Source organism: Lonchura striata, chromosome 2, assembly GCF_050655825.1.
Source record: "Lonchura striata isolate lonStrDom1 chromosome 2, ASM5065582v1, whole genome shotgun sequence".
Classification (NCBI taxonomy): Eukaryota; Metazoa; Chordata; class Aves; order Passeriformes; family Estrildidae; genus Lonchura; species Lonchura striata.
Genome location: NC_140704.1, coordinates 54,753,350 through 54,776,769, shown reverse-complemented (window position 1 = coordinate 54,776,769; position 23,420 = coordinate 54,753,350). Strand labels below are relative to the sequence as shown.

Here is a 23,420-nt window from a genome sequence, read left to right as displayed (position 1 = left end):
GAACCAAGCTGGTTTTGTGATGTGATACATGAAATACTTTGGGTGTTGAGAATCATAATTGAAACAATGGTTGTAGGTGACCTTTGGAGGAGCATCCCTAAGGTTCCTGTATAGGAAGGAGGGTGGTACAGAAAGAACTGTGCTGATACTATGCAGCTAATGTAGGTCAGGCAGGGTTTGTCAGCTTTGCTTCTGGGCAGGCAGATGTCGTAGAACTGAGTCAGCCTTACCATCGGTGATGACTACGTGTCTCTGAACTTGTGGCTGTTTTAGGGCACAAGTAGATTGCCTGGTGGCAATAGGGAGTTATTTGGAAAGTCTTTAAAAATTAATTGTCTGCCTCTTGACAGCTCAGGGGTTATTTCTTTCCACCTGAATTTTGTACCATATTGCAATATATGCAGATTTCTTTGGAAATTGTTTTATTTACTGGAGTTCAAGTCACCTTGAAAAGTTGCCTTTTAACTGGTGGTGGCCAGTTCAAAAACTATGCTATCTTACCTTTTTTCATGTTTCAGTCTTTCTCTTCCATCATAAAAAAACTTCAACATTCTAAAGTTTTCTGAACATTCTTCTGAAAGCTTTTTATCTTTAATTTACCCTATCCTTTCCATACTTATTTCTCACATTTGTATATTGGACTGTCTCAATTCATGCAATATTTTTGTGCTCTTTCAAATGCATTGCCAGAATTAGTACGAGTATATCCTATATTCAAATATACCTACCAGCCAGAATGACAAGATAGATATATTTTCCTTTAGCCAAAATTACCCTGACAGTTTGTATTCTTGTAAACACCATAACTGATTATTTTTCTAGTTAGTTTTTTTTTTTTAATTCTCAGAATTGAACTCTCTTAGAGAAGAAAATGTAAAAATCCAGCTCTCTTGTTTCCTATATTTAAAAATACTTACATACTTTTCTTAGCTCAGTTTTTGAGCCTTTCTCCCTCCTGTTGCTAATTTTTACTCTATTCCAGCTTTAGAAGTCTCTGCTATGCATCACAATGTAGTTTTATAACTAAAATTGTAACCGAATTTTACAATGCATATAAGACATTTTATCTGTTTCAGAAAAAGAAAGGGAGGCAAACAGAACAAAATAGCAGAACTTCGTTTTACACCTGCCTTCTTATGTTGTCCTGTTTTTACAGTGCTTGAAATTTGTGCTTATATTTGATCTTAAATTAGATCAGTTTGAGGACACTGAGTTACAACATTGGATTATATTCCTGAAATACACAGTTACTCTATTGTTTAGTGGCTCCAAATTTTCATTTAGTAATGGCAACTCTTAGTTTGGTATAAAAGTTACAAAGGCTTTTGGAATATTTAGAAAATAGGATTCCAAACATCTCTGGATTCTGGCATATTATCAGATTTTGCTCATATAAGTATGGTAAAATCTGTCTGCAGAACTTTGTTGTCCTGATTTCTGCTTCCTGCCCCAACAGAAGAATTGCAGAGGTAGATTTTTTGCAAAATCCATGTCATATTAAATTAAACCCTGAGTGTACAAACACTAGGATTTTTACTAGTTTTGAATAATGATTACTTACATCTACATAGGTAGATATACATAGTTATATCAGTTTCACTTCCTCCCCCATCAGAATTTTCTGTTTTCCAGCACTTGTGTTATTAGGGAGTAAGGATAGAAAATATGTCTGGGGAAGGTCAGCATCATCACAGGACACTGTTAAGTACATACAGTCTGTGTCTGTGATCCTGGGCCACTGTGTCAATTCCTCTAGTGGTGAGCTTACTTCCCCTTCTATCTCTTCCACTGTTCTTCAAAAATTAAAAAGATATATGTGTCTTTTAACTAGAGCACAAAATTATATAATTATAAGGTTTGTCACGCTATTTATAATGTAGTTAGAGATCTAGGAAATAAAAGGACATCTTACAAATTTTAAAATTAAGACGTCAGCTACTGTTTTCATACATGTTGAATTGCCTTTATTTTAAATGTTACATTTACATATGAATAAATCAAGTGTAACAGCACTTGTCAAAATTTTCTGTTGAAACTAAGTAATGCCTTTAAATATTGCTCTAGTATACAGATTCTAGATTATTATTAAAATTTAGCATACTGAAGTTACATGAGGCAAGTACAGAACAAATATATACACCTGCATTTCTTTCATGGTATCAGTCCATTCCTACACATTCATGCATAACATAATGTTTAGTTGGATCATTTTCTTGGCCAAACTGTGTATACTTTTGCACTTTCTTTATGATGAGGATTATTTTTAATGCATGCAGTATTGTATGCTGCCCAGTCAAGTAAATGTGACTAACTAACTGCCAGGTAACCTCTCCAGCTTAGCTAGGCAAACCTATCTTCACCCATATTATACTTCTAGCTGACATACTTTTTTGTGCTAAAATAGTGCTACTAGTATTTGCTGCTTTTTTTTCCTCTAAAACTGATTGCTTTGGGTTTAGTAAATGGTGTTGTAACCCTTAAGCATCAAGTAAATAAACTAGTATTCATGAGTGGATACATTAAAGGTCTTCCATTGGGTATGATTTCTACTTCTGTACCTTATAAAAGGCAGAGAAATTAGTTCAGTAGATGTAATGATTTAGGATCTTTGCCATTTGAGTTTCAGCAAATTTTGTTTATTGCTGCAGAGTGCCTGTATGAAGAAGAATCACTTACTCTTTTGGTACTCAATTTAGTTTATCAAAATTTACCAAAGGCTAGAATTCACTGAGTAAGAAAATCTCTCAAAAAATCTAAGACTTGTCTGGAAAAAAAATCATGACAAATGTAGCATGAAGTTAGATGCAACTTGTAGAAGGCAGTTATCAGGGCTGTATGTTACTATATATTTAAAAAGCACATTTAATTTCTTATATTGAGCTATTTGTATTTACTTGTAGAAAATCTTTCTGCTGTCATATGCTTTTTCTCTGTGCCATTCTTTTTCTTGCTATCTGCCTGAGCCCAGGCCCTAGAAAGACAGAAAGATTACTTTGCCTGCATTAAGAATGAGCGAGATGAGCTCAGAGAGGAGTTGGCTGACCTGAAGGAAACAATGAAGAGAGGACAGGTATGTTCGCAGTAGTTACTTTACAGTAACAAATCCAGGAATGGGGCATGAAATCAAGGTCAGTAAAAAGGAGGAAGAATGGTTACTATTCTTGTCCACTCTGAAAACCTGACCTTAGGGTAGGATAAATGGTCCATATCATTGCAACTGTTTCAATGAACTTGAAAGGCTCTTTAAAAATTTATCTGTTGATTTATATTTAGCACTTCTGTTGTATGACTAGTTTATTTTTTGTTTTGCATTTTTAGAAACATGGATTAGTTATAATTCCAGATGGCACACCAAATGGTGATCTAAACCATGAATCAGTGGTTGGTACAATAACGGTTGTATCACAGGAAGCTGCTCAGGTCTTGGAATCTGCAGGAGAAGGACCACTAGGTAAAAGTATCCTAGCATACTTTATAGAGTTTTTGAGGGCTTTGTTTCCTCTCACTCACAGTGTGTGTGACTTACATTTGCAGATGCAAGCACTTGTGATGCTTCTGGAATATATGCTTACACAACTTTCAGGATTGATTTTAATTTTTATTTGTTCTGAGTAAAAAGACATGTGTATCTTTTGAGTAAGAAAAAATATGTGCTTAGATGTTTGAAACAGATTAATTCTCTTGGTTCAGTTCCTGTTTTAATACTAACAGAAAACATATTGCTTAAAAGCATCATCCTCTAGATTAGTATGTTTTCCATTGTGTTTCATGAAAATAATTCTTTAGAAGTATACGTAATCAATGAAAGAACATCAAGTGCAGTGTTCCATCACATTCATTAGAAAAAGAAGTTTTAAAAGCATTCAAAAAATGACAGGGACAACGGAGACACTAATTGAGGGATTTGGGGTTAAGTTACTTGAACTTGCTTTGATCCTTAGGTTGGGCAAGTTATTGTATGCAAAGTCAATCCACTGTAAAACTCTGTTAACATGTAGAAAAAAATCTATATAATTGAATTTTACTTGTACATAATATGTAATAGTTACATATTTTTATATTGACAGAAACTAGACTAGATATGTATTTCTACTGTGGCTCCCTCACAGGGGAATACAAATGTTGTTATGCTTAATTTCTGTCAAAGTTACAAGACTAGCTGCTCTAGTCTTAGTACAGTGTTGCTTGATTGTAGCAATGGCTTGTAGTCATTACTGATTTTGTGAATAAGTAAATATATTGCTGCATTCCTGTGGGTCCCTTTCCAGGTACTTTTTTTGTCATTTGGGAACCATTTTTGCAAACTTTCTAAATATACAGGGAAAACAGTGGCTTCCCTGAAGAGACGACAACCTTCAAATAAGACAGGGAAAAGAATACACAATCAGAAAAAACTTCTGTTGGAAATGGCTGTTCTAGATATTGGGACAAAACTGTTTTAGTATTAAAAAAATCATCAGTTTTTAATTTGCTTTAAAGATTTATTAAAAACTTGAGGTCTTGCTTTTAGAATTGTTATACTAATAAACAGTGTGAATGAAGTATTTTTCCCTTTTACCTGCTATTTATTGAAGGTTGTTGTGTTATTAGCAAAGTATCAAAGTTTTGTGGTCCCAGTGCTATTAGCTTTGATGAACATTTCATTTGGAATGGAACAAAAAGTTATGGAAAACATATTCTTAGTTACAGATTTATCTGATTTTTAATTGGATTCTTTGGTTTTAGATATCAGGCTACGAAAACTGGCTGGAGAAAAGGAGGAATTACTGTCCCAGGTAAATTAAGTTACTCATTTCAGAAGTATACCTTTGTGTATCATTTTGCAGTCTATTTATATATAAGTAATAAACAAATGTTAAGCACAAAGGTGCTTAATCAAATACATAAGCACTAAAGCAAAATAAAATATCAAGTTTTTACCTCACTGACTACCAGGAATTAGTCGTTCCTCTTGCTAGTGTCCTTATCCATGAGACTTTGATCTTGGTTGGTAAAGAAACTTCATTTCACTGGTTAGCTGAAATCTAACTTGATCCTGACTTTGCTATTAGTGCATATCCTTAAAGCTCTTTCTTTTATTTTGTGTTATGCAGAAATATTAAAGTCAGTACAATTACACTCTCATAATCTCAGGTGACATTTTCTTCAAAATTGCTGAGTGATACTATTTCATTGATCATTTTGGTAACTCATGGATAAAATTAATATTATTAAAATAATTGTGTTCAAATACAGCTGTTTTGAGAAGAAAGGACTCGGGCAAACATAGAGCCATTGAGCAATTGTTAAGAATACTACACTTCTTGCCTTTTTAGTTGAAGACATTGCAAATTTAAACCATTGTTGTCAATATTTCAGTTTGCTGTGAATGAACCTTATAGTATAGAAACTTTTCTTGGACTGCCAATAAGTTATGGTGTTAAATATATATAAATATGTAAGCACATATTTATCAGTGTATAATTTAAAAATTACTGATCATATATTTGATTTGTATAATGAATGGAGATTTTGCAGGTTAACTCACATACTGCTAATCTGTAGAACTATATTTTTATGAGAGTGTCCAAAAAGTAGCTCCTACTTCTTTCATAATGTCCATATGCAGGGCACATAGCTGAGAAATCTATGTTCCCTGACTACTGGAAAAACTGAGAGACAGGCGCTGTAGTACGAAATGGAACTATTAAAAACTATTAACGTGCCCTACAGACTTGCCTAGGACCATTGTTTCCAGGTGGAGTGTGAGAAAGGGCCCCTAAAAAAGCCATGGATTATTGTCTGTAAGCTCACTAGGGTAGTGTTCAATATCTTTGTGTGTGTTTGGAGTGGAAAAGATACACAGTAGAAGAAATCCATAAATGGAATTTAATACAATCTCCTCTTCTGAAAAGTGAGCTGTGTTAGTTACAAGGTGCTCCTGCACTGTGCAGATATCCCTGCAGTACTAACCAAACCGGTGGGCTTGGATTGTGCACTGACATGCAGAGGGCACTTGCCCAGCGATGGGGATGGGGGCCTACAGCCACAGACCTCAGGGAGTGACTCCCCTGCATCGCTCTGCTATTGTTGTTTACAGAACCTTCTCAGACAGTGGTATCTCAGGACTACTCTGCCTTTTTACCATTGAACATTTAGATACAGAACTACTGAACTTCTGGGAGTCTTTTTTTCATAAAGAAACACTTTCTTTTTCAGGTTAGAAAACTGAAGATGCAGTTAGAAGAAGAACGACAGAAATACTCTAAAAGTGATAGCATGAATCCAGATTCAATAGACTTGGAAAATGGCTCTGACTTGCAGCTAATTGAAATGCAAAGTAGGTATATGGTTACTGTTCGGAGTTTTTCTTCTTGCAGAGAGGACTTCCAACTCCTCTTGTGCACTAGCAGTATTGTAAGTGACTATATTGTTGTATAGATAGGTTTTTGTTGGAATATGTCTTTGTTGCAATATGACTTCTCACTGCAGAATACCTTAAAAATCTGCCTCTTTCAGTGTTGGAGAACATTTTGGGAAGGTATTTTTCAGTTGATAACCTTGCCTAAAGTGGGTGCCACTACTTGGATACAATTTTTAGACAATAGAATTTCAGATGAGATTTTTTTAAAAATACATATTCTATGGGATTATTTTGTTCAATGTTTGATATAGAAACCTAGTCTAGAAGACTACTGTCCTGAAGCAAAGCATGAAAATTTAACTTAATATTTAGTGTTGCTTCATAGAAGCATAAGATGCTTTTCATTACAAGCAAGCTATTCAGCTGAAAACTTATTTGTTTGAGAGACTGTTATTTAATATGCTTGTGTTAATGAACATGAACAAAGCACTGGCAATGTGAGGGCTCAAATGTAACACCAAAATAAATTGCAAAGCTCCTTAAGAGTTTGTCAGTCAGGTTCAAGCCTTGTGATGATCCTTATTCAAATACTATTACAGATGTCTAAGCTGAATGCTGCTGGTATTATGTTTATTGTGGTCTGGCATTTTGCAGTGTCTGTTGATTATTATATTGATTCTATTCTGCAAGGAATTAGTTCGCTGATCTAAACATGTGTTTTAAAACAAGGTGTGTATCTCATTGGTGTACCTGAGATTTAATGCACATTATATAGAGACAGTAGTTGTGTTCTCTAAATAAAACAAAATTATTTCCTTTCTGTACTCTTGTAAGACTGCTGAAAGAACATTTACCTCTTTGTGATCCTGGGTATGGGTTTCTCAATAAAATGGTATTTTTAATGAATTTTAATTAAAAAGGAAACTACTACTTTAGAGAGTTGCTTTGACTAACACATTCATGTCAATTTTTGTCTAGGAGATGCCAACAGACAAATTAGTGAATACAAATTTAAGCTTTCAAAAGCTGAACAAGATATAACTACTTTGGAACAAAATGTAAGTGTCTTTTTTCATATTTGTTATTACACTGCACACTTTTGCAATACTTTTTTCAACAAAAACTAGAAAGCATATTTTGTAATTTGATTTACTGTTTGATATTTAATTTGCATAGAATGACACCACATTTTTTCATATTTCCTGCAATTAAATACCTGTGCACAGCCTAACCATAAGAGAAAATCTTACGGTGCTGAGCTGTAAAACCATGTTATTAACTTACAAAGTGTGATTGTTTTCATAGATGTAGAACTATCAACATCAGAGAGTAAATTTTGTACCTTCCACAATACAACTTTCTTATGAGTAATTAGGTTACATAAATTGGTTTTCTTGAACTAGTAACTTCAATTCTTTATAATCTGCTATACTTTCATATTTTAGGAACTTAATTACAGCTTATTACCTAAAAAAATTAAATGAAATATTGTAATTTAAATCATAGATGCATATCTTTTCTCTTGTGCACAGATTCAGTCTAGTAACCTATCATGTGGATTTAAGGCTAGCAGGGACATAGAATAATCCAGCCAGTGGGTTTTAACATCTGCAGGTTGCAATTAGGATTTGTCTCAAGTCCTCTCCTTACTGCTGAACTCTGTGCTTGGGCTCAAGATGTCTTTCATCATGTCCTGATAACAGTTCACAGTCTGCTTTCTACTTTGGATCTTTTCATACAGTTTCTGCTTTTCAGCTTTTCACGTTCATTTTTAATCCCATGTGTTTCCCAATTCTTAATATTTTTGTATTCCAACTCTTCTCTCTGCTTAGTTCTTTAACTTCCTGTGTCTTCTCAGCTGTGTTTTTGGAAGAGCAGCTGGTGGTGAACTCCAGGTGGACCACCTGAATATGTTCCTTTTTGTCTTGTTTGGGTTTACAGATTGGACGACTTGAGGGACAGGTTGCAAGGTATAAAAATGCAGCAGAAAATGCAGAAAAAGTAGAAGATGAACTCAAAGCTGAAAAAAGGAAGCTTCAGCGAGAGGTAACTGACTTGGTTTCTTTTCCAGCTGTATGTTCCTTTCTGTCTTGAGCTGCTCTGTCTTTTGCCTCCAAGCTCTGATTTCTTGTAATCTTCGATTACATCTTTTAATTGTTTTTTAAGATGACCTTCAAGTCTCAGTATGACATTCAGAAGACATCTAGCATGTTAAAGTAATGATAACTACGATTCACTGCTGTACTTGTTGAAAGGAAGCATCTAAGTGGTATTTTTTTCTAAATGTGATAACTTGTAATATTTTAAAGTAATCTTTCTACAGAATATTGCTAGAGAGATGAATGGTCCCTATGTCAAGTGATAGCCTTGGAATTTTCCAGGATCTCACAGGATTCTGGGAAGAAGCTGTATTTAACTGAGCTGTTGATCATTCTTGCTTAAGGGCTGCTGCATCACTAGCATGATGCCTGCTACCTGTGATGAGAATACATATCTCTATGCATGTAATAATGGTGGAGAGTACTTTACCTTGTTCTAGATAAATTGTTTTAATGTAATGGGAGGTTGCAGGCACCTAGTTCTTTTAGAATGCATACACTTCATGTTTCAGTTCCATCACAATTATTTTAAAGAGCTTAATTATGTTTCATCTGCCTGCAATAATGGAAGTTTTATCTTAACTTCTGTGGCACACTTACAAAACATAATATTTTTATTCCTCTTACCAAGCTTGAGAACAGCACAAAGTCCAAATAAACTAAAGTGATAATAACTTTTTTCCATTTTATAGTTAAGAACAGCACTGGATAAGATAGAAGAAATGGAGATGACCAATAACCATTTAATGAAGAGGCTGGAGAAGATGAAGGCAAATAGGACTGCGCTTTTATCTCAACAGTGAAATGGAAATTGAAAATACAATGCACTGCTCCTTGAATAACTAGTCCCTAGCTTGTTTATAAATACAGACTTTCAGTGGCACAAACTATTTGAACACTGAGCTATTCACTGGTGGTTTAGTTTCATAATTAAATGACATACTTTTTGTAATTTATGAGAGAATGAAAGGTAGTTTGAATTCCCATGTGAATGACAGCAATTTTTCAGTAGTGTTTGATTCTAGAGTCAAAGATGGAGCACAATGCTGTATGTTTTTACAACTGTGGAATCAAGTTTACTCACGATCTCTTTTGGCTGCTTTAATGATGCTTGATGCTCAGAGACAGCTGCATGAATGCAAGAACACTGTTATGAAACTAACATATACTTGCCTAAGACATCACACAACACAAGTGCCTTTTATCTGGTGCAATTTAGTTTTCATTGTTGAAATAACCTTTGAAACCAGAAAGCATTTTATTTTAAGATACATTTGGGGTATCCCCTAAACTTTATATGTTTTGAAAATACATTTTTAAAAATATTTAAATTTATAAGAAAAAATAGGGACTGTATATAAAGATCGGCTTCTTTTGCATGGGCACATCTGACTTCTATGTAATTTTGTCAAATACTAGCCCCTGGTACTCTTAGCATTAAGAGTGCAAATTTAAAAACTTAAGTTGTACACCATCAAATTGTGTCATCTGCTTAAGTGCAAATTGAAACTTAATGGGGGGAAGGAGGGGTGAGAAATGTGGCTAAGGAGTTTATTAAATGGACACTTTACTGACCAAAACTGGATGTTTTGTCTTTTATTTTGAATACAGAGATGCTAACAGGACAGAGCAAAATCTGTAGAATAGTAAGATCTGATCTTCACATTCTTAATAAGTATCTTTCTGCCTTTGAAAGAGTGAGTTTGAATTGTTTTTTCTTAACCTAGTATGCTACTGTTTGACAGTACTGCCATAGAACAGAGGAGCTGCACAAGGAAGAAGGTATTTTCTGGAATGGTGTGAGTTTTTGTCTGTAACATACTCCCTGCAGACAGTGAATACTGTTAAGAACTTTAATGCTTTGAGCTGGCACATCACAATTCGGACACCAGTAGCACCTGCAGTGGCAATTCTGAAGTGTTTGATGTGGCACTGCCCCTGTGTTGAACTTTTCATGAGGCCAGCAGGAGCTTTGGTCTGAGAGGAATCATTCTTTTGGACTTGTAGCAGGTATTTTCTGCTTTGAAATTGCTACTCTTCTGGGAGTATTTCTCAAAACAAGGCAGGTTTCAGGACCTTTGCAATCCTGAGAGTACCTCTGCTTCACCAGAACTGTTTTCAAAGAACAGCCATCTTGACAATGCAAAACTAAAGCTTTCTGTCTCTGGATGTCTCCTGGACCTGGAAAATAAAATTCCTTCCCTGTTGAGATACCTTGTAAGTAGCAGGTCTACTTAGGCCTGTTTATTAAATAGGAGACACACTTTGGTTATCACATAGATCATTGTCTGTGCTGTTAACTCTTTGCTTTTTGTTGTGTACTTATTCAGTAAAACCTCTTAAGTATTGATTAGTTCTTAATCATAGGTATTCTGAAGATAAAAAGATACTTTGGAGGATTTCAGCATGTACAAAACTCTGCTAAAACTTTATTTGGCATGTGGTGGAGGACCTTTCTTTTCCTGCACTTCCTCTAAACCACCCCATTGAAGCTGGACATTTTATGGCACAGGGGAAACTGCAGCTCCAATATGAAACCATAAGAGTCAGATAAGGACTTTTTCTGGGGTAGGGGTAAAGCATCAGTACATTCTTTCTTAAAACAAGGATTTCTAGTAGTTTTTTTAAAGAAAAGTTATTAACAGTTCTGTTAGCATGGGCATATTAATTGAAGAGATTCCCAAGTTAATTAAAAAAATTAAATTCAACAAAATATCCAGAACAAGATTCCCAATGGGGGATAGCCTGGTCTTGTGTCTTTAATTTCCTTCTGGAAAAATGTTCAGCCTTTTTGGACCCCTTTGCTTTCTCAGGACTGCCTTCCAATGGATTATGTCAACCAGTGTCCCAAACTGGCTGAAGACTGCCCTCCAGAAGTCCAAGGTAACATTTCTGCTGATCCCTTTCTTTACTTCTCCAAATAACAAAAGCTATATAATTTTATGATCACTATGCACAAGGTGGTCACCCACCAGTCCTTTACTGTTCACACACAGCAGGTCCAGCAGAGACTTACCCAGTTGGCTCACTTACCATCTTCTTGTCGAAATAATGTTTGTTATTTTTCATTTTAGAAATGTCTCATATAATGATAGTTGACCAATAGAAATGGACTTTCCTATAATGTTTGAAGTGGCACTTTCACTGCTTCTAAGGGATTTGGAGTGTCTAGGACCAGTTGATTCTGAATTTTTTGTGTCTCTCAGGTCTACTTTATATCAGGATTGGTGTTTTGCGTTGAAGCTGGTAGTAAATGCGTTAGGAAGTAAAATGGAAAGCTGATGGTGAATCTTATATAGCTTCAGGGGTTGCTTTAAGTGTACTCTGCCAGGCTCTATAGTCCAGTCTGGGCATAGGGCAGCCAGTGCACTCTTTTCCTCCTCTGTTGTAAGCACCTCTGTGTAAAGCTCTAATAAAAGGACTATACAGTGGTTCAAGAACCCTGGGTTGGATGCATGGGAGAAACACCGACCAGATATTCTCAAAAGGTCAAAACAAGACATAAGTTTACTAGCAAACTGCAAAAAGTCAGGGAATTTTGGCAAAAGATTTAGTACAACATCCAATCAATGTTAAACACTGCTCAAAGCATTAGTTTGGCCCATTCAATTTAGCAGATTTAAACCCGTTCAATGTTAAGTTACTCAGAATGTTTCAAGAAGAGGGAATTGGAAAGCAGAAAGACAGGAAATATATAGAAAAGCATACATATGAAAGATATAGAAAAGCCAACTCCTGCATTCTAGCAGCATTCAGATACAAATTCCAAGAGGAAGGTAGGATCAAAGGGTGCACTGGCCTCATTTTAAGCCTTAAATACCCCTTGGCCTTCTTGGGCCTTCCCCACAGGTGGAACTTCTGGTCATTTGACAAGTCAGAAGCTGAGTTAGGCAAGAGTGGAGCACGCCTCCTGTGTGCTGATGACTGGCAGACACTGTGGAGCTAGGATACAGGCTCTAGGGGTAGGGGGTATTTCACTGTGTTAGCAGGGCAAGGTCTTACCTACCCTGCCTTCCCCTGCCATGCATCCCAAAATACCTTGAGACATCAATCTTTTCAGTGTATTAGCTAGCCTGTCAGCTCTGATTTAGCTATCCAGCTGGAGCAGAAAAATTAGTTGTCACAATGACTAACGTAATTTGAGAAACAGAATTTGGATTCTGCCTTGATTTGGTGCTGGTATGGCTTGCTATGAAGACTGGAAGAGATGCTCTGCTTTGAGGCATGGGCAAGGGGGTATTTTAAGGGTAGAGCCTTGCAGCAGAGAGCTTCCCTGCTTTGTTCAAATGGGCTTGATGCAGTTGTCCCTGATAAAATGTAACTTAAAAACACCAAAGAAGTACCCTCTATTTGTGATTTGACACTGTTAATACTGCAGTAGGTGATATATTAGAGAAATATCAAACTGTTTTAAGGATGTGTAGCACTGGCTGGTTTTTGTCTGTTACTTTTTGAAATGGTTTCTTCCATTGTGAGGATATGAAGAGACAAATGCATTCCACGTTTATGGTGGCAGAGGGAAGATTCACAGCCTCACCTGTCCCATGTGAAGAGGCATGAGACACCTTCCTTTCTGTAGTTTGTAAACAGAAGTCAGTCTTATGCTTGGTTTGTCCGTGTTAGTTGCTGCAGTTCAGTGACTGCTGAACGTTTTCTTATGTTCCTCCATAATACAACATTAGGACTATTGACCTAAAACTTACAGGTTTACCCTGAGAATCAGTAATTCCAGTGGGGGGTGTAAACCTGTCTGTAGTAACAGAAGGATGTAAACAGGGTGAGTGAGCTCTTTCCTGTTAGTGGGTAAAAATGGCAGGAGATCACTGGTGGTTTGGGAGAGGATGTTGATAACCTTGCAGAAGATACTTTATTTGAGGAGCTAGTGATCTTGAACAGACCATGTCTACTCTATTTCACCTTGTACATGAAGTCTGAGAAGCACATAGTATTCTTCATACAGTCTCTAATGTCTTAGGGAAAGGTAAACTCCATGTGGATCAATATGTGGAATGTAATGATCCTGACCAGAGAGCCCCCCGTGCATTGTGGAGTGATAGTGGTTGCGGTTTGCCAATTTGAAATTTCACCAATTTTGAGATTTCCTGACCAATGCACCAATGAGTGTAGTGGGTTTAGTGCTGGCCAATCACCAATGCACTCCTTGCTGTGAGGTAGGATTAGGAAAAACGCAAAGCAGGCTCAAAACCTTAGAAGGGTATAAAGAAAAATGTATTAACAGTAACTAAGAAAAAGAGTAATGAAAATCAGGACAAAAGCTTCAGAACACTTCTCCCCCCACAACCTTTTCTTCCCATTGACAATGTAAAGAAAAGCTAAAATTTCAGTCAGTTTACCACTTCTACAACAGCCTTTCTTCAGTTCAATTAGGGAGAGAAGTCCCTCTTGTTAATGTCATGGAGACTTCTCCACAAGGAAATAAAAGTTCTCTCGTGGCTCTCAATTTTGTCATGAATAGCAGTTGCCTGGGGAAATCTGCAATCATGAAGACCCATATTCCACAAGCTTTTCCCACACCCGTATTTATGGGCCATGTCAACTTATGAAGTAAATGTTTTAAAGATGAGCTGTTCAAAGGCAAAAGTTCTTATTATCTAGCTCTAAAATCATCTCTGGGAACAGAGGTCTTATTCTCTCCCTGGGGGCACAGGGTCTCATCACTCTTCTCTCTCTCTGTTCAAGCTTCTCATAGATTACAACTACTTTATCATCTGCTTACTTTAGCATGGAGGTCTTTGCTCGATATAAATTTGAGTATTTTCATCTCCCCATACCTTTATGTATTACAGGGAAAAAGAGTCTTTCTCCATAGCTATTACAAGAGGATTTCAGCCCCAAGTTTAAGGCATCCCGTCATCCCTCCCATCTAGGACTTGCCTTCTTCCTCACTGACCTCGATGTCTTCATGTTGCTCCTTTACATGCTTGCATCTTGTTCCTTTCTCTTACTCAAGAATGGATTGAAGCACTGAAAGAGTTAACATCTCGCCGGGGCTTGCAGATGGTCACTCGGGAACTGTGCCTGGGCCCATGTCAGGATCGGTGCATGGCTGGTCTTTGGTTTTGTGTGCATTCAATTCCAGCCCCAGGGCCACTCTGCATGGGCTGCAGGGCTGCTGGTGGTCGCAGCTGCATGTTCTCGGGTGGTGGCTGCGCTGCGGGTTGGGGACCTGGCGGGGAGACATGAGCAGCCTCGGCCAGCTCCACTTTGGCCAGGGCCCTGCAGTCTGCCATCCCCCTGCCCGCGGCTTCTGGGGCCCGGCAGGGACGAGGTAGGATGAACTCAGCCAGCTCATTGTAAGTTAGTAGCTTGCAGGCAAGCTCCCACTTGGTAGCAGAGGTTATGCCACTTCCATGGCTGTGGTTTCATCTACAAACACAGCAAGAAATTCTGTGAACATCCGTAACGAATAGAGCTATTGTCCTATAAGAAAATTATAAGATAACTCAAATGACTAAATAAAAAAGAAGGATCTCACCTATTGGTATGGTCTGTTCAGCATGATGCATGTGGATAAGAGGCCTGTTCAAAGCTACAGCACCCAGTGTTCCTGCCATCTCAAGCAATGCAAGATTGCCTATAATATACTCTCCTTATAGTGTTAGTTTTAGTAAATAACACTTCTAACAACAGTTTTAAGAGCCTGAATACCTCTCTTTCTGAATTGTTACATGCTAGTACCTCCTCATGCAAAACAATGTTTACCATGTGGATAAGTACGCTATAGCTAGAGTCTTTTCCAATTTGAAATTAGGAGTCTACTGTTAGAATTCTATACATCTAACTTGTGGTCGTACATGCAGTCTATTTTAGCTACCTTCCAATTAATGTATTCAAATAGAGCAAGTTCCTGTTGTCAAGAGCATTTATTCAGTGGAATTCAGGGAGTGTCACTTTATCAGGAAGATTGAGGCAATACCTTAATAACTAAGGTAATATCTTTGAAAGATAAATATCTACCAAGAAAGGCAGAAACCCTTCTGGAATAGAAAGAAGACTCCTCCCTCCAAATTATTGTAACTTTGAAATTATGAGGATTAGAGACAAAAATTTAGAAAAAGGAATAAGGAATAACAGTTCTTTACTAGAAAATAGATAGAAGAGAACAAACAACAGCACCATAACAGAAGCGCTTTTGCTCCCTGGGTGTAGTTATGAATGCTGCCGGCAGGGGGCGCGGGCCCGCTGCGGGAGGCAAAGCCGGCGGTGCAACCTAAACCCATAATAGGTAATAATGTATTAGGAAGTCCATTATATCTCTTGTTTTTGATGCAGTAGTCCTTTAACACCCATGAACATTTTTCTTCAAGCAGAGAAGACTCTTAGTCAAAAGTGATTGCAGAGTGAAAAATATGAGAACAAAATTTATAGTGAGATGAAGCCCCAGCCTCTCATCACAGTGAGCCCCTTACAATCCCCAACTCCCAGAACCCTGACACCTATACCAAATATATTTTAACTGTGGAGTTAGTGATCCACTGTGGAGTTAGTGGCAGGGTTTTCTACCTCCTTACCTCCCAGCAGAGAGCACTCTCTCGGTAGATGAGAAATGTGGCGAGGGCTCATCAGAAGGGAAAGCACAACCAGACATCAATGCTGAAATGAAGATTATCAGTAACACGAAAGACTAAAGATCCATTCTCCAGAGAGGCTTCTCCATAATGTGAGAGTTATGCTGGACGAAGTCCTGTGTCAGTCTGAAAGCCAGGGAATGGGACTGGAAGCTCTTTTTTAGGTTCACTCCTTGGTCTGAGCACTGGCTTTGTCACACCTCACTCTCAGACAACCAATTTTCCTTCTGAAGTACATAGGAGTCTATTCCAGGCTGTGCACCTAAATCCTGTGTACCTAATCCAGGTACCTAGGGTCTACACTTCCCCTAGTCACCCTCCCAGTAGTAAATATTGTATCAGAGATCCATCTACAGAGCAGAGATAGGGGATCAACTCTGTTCTGACACCCCTATGGTGAAAACATTCAGCTGAGTTGCTTTCACATATGTTCCAAGTCTGTGCTTTTGCCAGAGCTCACTCCTAGGTCGGGGCTGGCTTCGTGTGGTGGAAAAGTCTCTCCTCCAACCCGTGCTTTCAAAGAAAGACTCAATAGTCTTCAGTTGTCCGGTCTCAGGGTAGTTTATTGCATGTTATCTAAAAGATTGTCTTCTCTGGCTGCTGCGGTTTGCTCAGCAGCTCAGGCAGAGGCACACACATACCCTGACATCCTTTCTGACTCCCGTCGTCTTCTCTCCCCGCCCAGGGCTGGTGCTATCTTTTATATGATACATTATGTGTTAAATGTTTATAGTTTTTCCCCAATGCCTATTACCAATATTAAATGTTGCCTTTCTACTCTAAACCAGCCTGTGAGTGCCAACATCACTAAGAACATGGAGGTAAGGAAGAAGAGAAAGGGGGGACAGGGCAGGCCCAGATCCCTTCATCTTAAAACTTCTGACCCCCATGTACAAGACCTAAAACCCTCCTGTACAGCACTCAAAAATTCTTCCCTCTACTTTGTGACTACTTCTACTATAATATCTAAACTTTTGTGACTTCTTGTTCTTCCTGCAAGGTTGGTAAATCATTCCGTGGTTCAAATCCAAAATCACAGCTATTTCCAGCTGCCTGCCAGGGTCTCAAATGCTTCTGACCTGGGCCCAGAACATTCAAAAATGTCTGAGGGACATTCTGAGTTCTGACATGCTTTGTCTCTATATTTGCAGACTGTTAAATTTCTTATTACTTTGTCTTGAATAATCCACATATTAACCCAGAGTAATGCCCATTGAACTTACTGGAACGTGGTGTAGTAGGGTAACCAGACAATGTTTTCCCAAGAGATTCATGGCAGGAATGATAATGGTATTTGCTGTGAGATAATTAAAAAAAAGAAGAAGTAGCTGGCCTTAGTTCTGGGTTTGATGAATACGTGGCATGAACAGCTTTCAGTGAAGCATTGTAGAAGTGGGGCCTCTCAACAGAAATGTGGCCCCTTTCAAACATGCAGCAGCTATTTGTGTCTTATTGCATGTCCTCTATGGTCCTGTCCTTAGCTGAAGGGGATCAGTTTCCCTTCTTTATGTACGAGTGACTGGTGAGTTGTAGTCAGGATGTTAAGCCTTTAACTTTGGAAGAACCACTGGATACTAAATGTATCCTTTGGCACCTTTTGGAGTTATAAAAGTTTATATTTTTCACAGTTTAATTGCTGCATTACCAGCTTATGAATGGTTTTTTTTGGCAGCACTGTCTCATGCCTTAACAATATTCACTTTGATAGTTCACAGAGGTTTCTTACCACTCTTAATGGTGTTGGGTAGAAAGAAAAGTAAAACTATTGGTCTGAGTCCTGTGGAGAGCTAATCTGTCTGAGATGCCTCTCTTGCTATGGTGTTGGAGATGCTAGTTATTTGACTCCTGAAACCTGACAGCCCTTTGCATTCTGACTGAGGATTTCTCTGGAGGACCTTTGCTGAAGGAAGGATTTTTATTCCTGCCAAATCTTTAATTCAGAAAGCACATTTAGAACAAATGTGCAGTCTGGCTGTTGCTCTGTCCTTAGGTTTGTCTAAAGGAGTGTGTCAGAGCTTAGAGAATGGCTGTTCCCAAAGCTTTCTGAAGGGAGTGGGTTTTGTTTTTTCCTCAAGAAGTAGAGGCCTACAGAAATAGAATTGTCAGCCCTGGGGCAGAAGTATTCATAACCTTTCATGGCCTTTGTAAGCCCATGTGCAAATTCTACGCGTTTTGCTTGCACTATGGGGTTTGCTTGCATTTATTTTGCAAATTTATATGAAGATGAGCAGGTATCCTCTGTACCTATTAAATGTGTACCTCTGTACCTATTAATTGTGTATTCAGGTATATTCAAGATGGATGTTAAAAGCTTTCTCAAGAGGAGTTAGAACTTGATAAAATAACAAGAAACCTTGCAGTGTCTTGGTGTAAGGGTCTTAAAGCTCTGCCTTGGGGTGACGAGGCATCAGGACAATGAAGAGTATAATGCTGTGCAGTACCAGTGCACAGGTCAGTTTTTGACACAGAAAATGGAAGGGGAAAGACTTGGGTTATCATAGTACAGGTCATGAATTAACTAACCTACTTACTGGTCAGGATGCTGAAACTCCAGGTACAGTCAGTCTTTCCTGCGTGGAGATTCTTGAAATTTTATGCAGTGGCATGATCCCTGGGAATACTGTAGACTAAAAAGCTAATGACTCAAAAAGAAAAATATTTTTGTTAAACATAATCAGTGATCTGTTTTTGATTGCCAGTTTAATAAGGCCTACTGGTGGAAACAGTGCTTTCACCAAAAAAGCAAATTGAAATTGCAGGACATAAGCTGTTCACATTTTTAAGATGAAGGCCAGCCTTTGCTGTGGGTGTAGCAGTCAAACTTGAAGATTCAGAAAGTTTTGACAAACTGTATGTTAATTTTGAAAATGATCTCCTTTTGTTCCTATATATGTGACTGTACTTGAAGGTAAGAATGTTTTTGATTCTCCCTCCTTCTACTCCTTCTTTTTTTCCCTAACCACACGCATGATTTGAAGAAACTGTTGTCCATTACAGTTTAACCAGGTTAATGTTGTATATGTATTCAGTTATTATGCCTCATATTCCATGTGGTGGCAAGGAGCCTGTGACCACCACTGTTCTGACTTTGAGAAGCTGCTGCTTGGGCCTCAGTAACAGCTTGAGCACTTTCTTTCTGCTAGTCTGCTGTAGCTGTGAAGTAAAAAGTGTTCATTCATTCACCCTTTATGAGAAATGAAATTAGATTAAAGTATATGAAAGGTTAGAGACTTAGAGACTTCATATTAAATGTGAAGGGACGAGCTATGAAATCTTGGTTGCTGAGTAATAATTCTCCTAGTAGCAAGTTCAAAATTATTTTGGAAGGAGTTTATTCCTACTGTTATTTTACATTTTGAGCCTCAAAATGATTGCTAGTTATGCTATTCTAGAAGGGGAAAGGAAAAATCTTGCTAAATTTGCTAATTCACCAAGCCATGTTCCTGCAAGGCAGTGCCTCATGCAGGAGCTGTCTCTGGACACATAGTCCTGTGACCATCTAAGCTTTTCTGGGGGAGGCCTCTGAGCACTTTGTCACAGCAGAGACCTGTAACTTTTTGTAGTGCATTTTGGTTCTGTGTAGAGATAATTTCCTCATTTTGGGAAATGCTTCATTTCTTTTCAGGATTATCTTGCCTAATGCACTCATTTTTCCACAAATGGCAAAGCTCCAACAGGCATAAGAATGAAATTTTCTTTAGAAGCTGAAGCTTCTGATTTGAAATCTTCTGGTGCTCATTTGGAACAGTGGGTCACCTTTCCTTTTGAGCTCCCCTATTTTCACATATTTGAGCTCCCCACCACCTATTTGTTGGTTTGAATGTCATTTTTATTCATCTACATTTCTGTAAAAGAAAATCTTTGGGAGAAGTTTTCAGAATTTGCTAGTGGAGATGCTACAAGAATTTATTAATTAGAAAACAAACAGAATTATTCCCATATGCTGTAGTATCTCACAAGGCATCTTTTTGACATACATGTATTAGGTTGCCTCCCTGGTGGTATGAAAATACCTGTCCAAAATGTATTCTGTGGTTTCCTGAGGTTAATCTCAGGAACTAGGATGTTACTCAAATTGTATTCTCATGTACCTTATGAGGAAACTGGTAATGCAAGAAGTAAAAGTTATCTGTTGTAGAACTATATTTAATTTCAGTTAGGGCTCATTAGTTCAAACTTGGCAAGTACTTGTCATTTGATTTATTTCCCTGTAACTATCTATAGGTGCAGAGATACAATTGCTTAGACTATTCCTATGAGGTTTTTTGTTTTCTCATCGCTTTCTAAGTGTATGTTGCTTCTCTAGCAATTTCAGAAATCTCAAACTGAATAGTTGACAATTTGAATCTCTCTTAAAATTTATTAATGTTGGTACCTAGTATCAACAGATATTAGCTGTTGGCAGACTGCAATCATCCTTTCTCTTCATCTTTCTATTTTACAGCTACATGTGGGAAGAATGCATGAGAGGGTTTCTGTATCACCTGTTGTAGGTTATTTTGATTGTTGAGAATTCATTATTCTCAAGCATGTGTAAATAATTGTACCATATAGGACACAAAATTATTCTAACATGTTAAAGAATATGCAAATACCTTTGCACAAATAAATTCTCTTGTGCTGATGACTTTTTTGTACTCTCATGGCAAAAGTTGATTGTGTTCTATCTTTTCTTATTTTTTGGAAGCACCAGATTGCCTGTAACCATTTTTTGTAGTATTTGCATTAATTCTGCAACTCTATAACAGTAGAGCAGCTCTAGTAGTGCTCATACTTGTAGAAGCTTGAAATCGCTGAGAATCAGTTGTGTTAGGTAAGTACTTGAGAAGTCATGTCTTTCAAGTTTTAGCAAAGTCCCAATAAGGGAAGTTTCCACTTGATAGATAATATATAACTCTGTCCTGCACTTGGGACTACAAGTCCTGCAGACATCCTGCAGTACCCGAGTTAGTGGGGTAGCAGCAGTCTCTATGTATCACAAACATGCAGTTAGACCAGGATGTATCAAACGGTGAGTTTCACTGTGGTATTCGCAAGTAACTTAGGCATGTGGGTTTTGTAACTTTTTATTTGTATTAAAAGGAAATGGTTTAGAAGCCTACTGTGTTAAAAGGCTGTGGTCTAACTGTCCTCAGTTAATCACCATTCTCATCACAGCCCACCTCCTCTGAACCAGTTGTGACTGGTTTATAGGGTTTTTCCACTACGTAACCAAACCTTCCTGTAAACAAATGCCCCAGCACCCAGAAGCCTTAAAAATCGACTTTTCCTCTTATTTGAGCTAAATAAATAAGAATGAAAATCTTAGTAGGAGCAGTTTATGTTTGTATAAACAAACTTAAGGGACATGTGAGCTGTTGGAAGGTGTAAAACCTGCAACCAAGTATTTGAAAGACCCCTGAAACTGAGAAGTGATGGTTTAAAGTTGTATGTAGGCAAGGGGTTTGCTGTATTTTCTTTCTGTTTTCTGAACTGCATGGACAATATTTTTCAGTTTTGTGTAGGAGACACAAAGAGTGGATTTGGGGATTATATAATGAGAGATCTTGGTTTCCTTAATGCAGTCAAACATTTGTCTAGCAGAGACAGAGGAAATCCATGTAAAATCCATGATGGTACTGAAATCTGCAGTTACTGCATTCCAAAATTAATTTTGTAGCTGTTTTGGGGGTTTATTTCCATTTTGATTAAAACCAAACCTTAATAAATAATAGCATGAGATCCCAGGTATTTCTCAAGAGTTTGACTGAAGACTACAAATCACAACTTTCTTCACATTGAAGAGCAACATGACATTGAAGGCAGTAATTTGTTGATTTGGCTTCAATATTCAGATTCTAACATAGCTTGTGAGGTATGCCATTAGTAAAATATGTTGTTAGAACTCAGCCTCGTGTTTTCTTTCCCTTATGATGGCATGAGTCCTAGGAGGTAGTCCTGTTGTAACAACATTTTCCCTTGGTATGGCGTAGCTGTTTTACAGAGATTAGCTTTCTGTTTTATAACAGGAAAGATGTAGCAAACTAGTATTTATCGTTCCATGCAAAAGTGCTCCTATATTAACACATTGAAATGAAGAAAAGTGATGTTTTAAGGACCTTTGATTTCCTAAGAAATTTATACAAACAGAAATTAATCAGGTTTTCTCGACATCTTTGTACAGGCTGTGTAAATGCTTGAGAACAAACACAGGCCTCATAAAGACAGCTGGAGGAAAGCTTTTATTGCCATGATCATTACAGACACAGTGAATGTAAATGCTGCAGGGGTATATCTCCAAAACCTATGGCAGTGTTTTGCCCAAAACCAAGCAAGTGATTTATCCCAATATGTCTACTTCCTATTTTTCCACATAAATTTGAAAGGAATTGATGTGTGGAACTGGGAGATTGAGAGTTCAAAGTCTCTGAGGATTTTTGTTCCTTTGTGAAAATTAGAGCTTCATATTTGCAGTTTTTCTCAGTTTTAAAAGGTGTCTTTAAATAAGGTGATGCTCATGATCATTGTGATAGTTTTCGTTTTTTTTAATTACGATGTGCAGATTTTCAGACTGTGTCACTGGTGGATTTCTTAAATTTCTGCACCTTAGAATTGTTTTTATTCTCATCTGACTTCTTCATTCAAAATTATTTTGTTCACTTTTTAATGTTTTGTTTAATTGTCTCTTACAGTATACCACTTCAGAGTAGTTAATTCCTGATTTGTTGGATATATGAGAGTTGCAACAAGTCACTGAAAGTAAACATTAACCAAACTGTGAATTTACTGCACAGGAATGCTCCTAATTAATCCTTAAATTCAGTGACAAAACACATCTATGCTTTATATGTCAATAGCCCTGTTATACCCCTAAGCTTCTGGTTGCATAGCTACTTCTGACATGGCTACTTTCTTCATTTTGCAATATGGACTTGGATTAAAATGCATTATTCCTATTGCCTATCTTTATTCAATATTCAGAAAAAAAATTAAGAAAACCATACTGATCTAGAAACACTATCAGTAAACCAAAATGAGTCTTAATGCACTAATATCAGAAAATTATTTTGGAATTTTTTTTTTTTTTTGCTGTTACATCTAACACCGAGAGCAGAAGATTCTATATGGATAAGCATATGGCAAAGTAAATTGAAGATAAATTTATAGCCCTTTCTTAAAACAGTCTTTATGCTTTCTTTCCTTGGTGCTTGGTTAAAGCCCACATTCTGTAGATGAAGAAGAGTATGATAATATTGTACAAGGAGCTCTTCAGAAGAAGGATGATATATACTAAATATGCTGTCCTGTGCATTAACTGATCTGTAACAAATAGAAGAAAGAAAAGTCTTGTTTAATGTCAACATTGTATAGCATCCTAAAAATGGATAGAAATGGAACAATGCAGTTCAG

At 37.4% G+C, this 23,420-nt stretch overlaps 2 protein-coding genes across 15 annotated transcripts in view; one reads left to right on the top strand and one right to left on the bottom strand.

Annotated features, from left to right (window-relative positions):
* LRRFIP2 (LRR binding FLII interacting protein 2) overlaps positions 1 to 10,022 on the top strand; it is a 53,124-nt gene extending 43,102 nt beyond the window's left edge. For 12 of the 14 annotated variants that reach the window (XM_085570809.1, XM_085570735.1, XM_085570795.1 and 9 more), the window contains 7 exons: positions 2,969 to 3,070; positions 3,319 to 3,451; positions 4,726 to 4,775; positions 6,199 to 6,319; positions 7,322 to 7,401; positions 8,285 to 8,389; positions 9,135 to 10,022. In XM_085570809.1, the coding sequence (XP_085426935.1) occupies positions 2,969 to 3,070; positions 3,319 to 3,451; positions 4,726 to 4,775; positions 6,199 to 6,319; positions 7,322 to 7,401; positions 8,285 to 8,389; positions 9,135 to 9,245 (702 nt within the window). In that variant the 3' untranslated portion in view covers positions 9,246 to 10,022. The remainder of the gene's footprint in view (positions 1 to 2,968; positions 3,071 to 3,318; positions 3,452 to 4,725; positions 4,776 to 6,198; positions 6,320 to 7,321; positions 7,402 to 8,284; positions 8,390 to 9,134) is intronic. The other 2 variants (XM_085570804.1, XM_085570788.1) reach the window with 1 other exon arrangement.
* The window catches only part of TARP (TCR gamma alternate reading frame protein), a 46,314-nt gene continuing 23,493 nt past the window's right edge, over positions 600 to 23,420 (bottom strand). Inside the window, exon 7 of the mRNA XM_085570824.1 lies at positions 600 to 23,330. Within this exon, the coding sequence (XP_085426950.1) occupies positions 23,197 to 23,330 (134 nt within the window). The 3' untranslated portion in view covers positions 600 to 23,196. The remainder of the gene's footprint in view (positions 23,331 to 23,420) is intronic.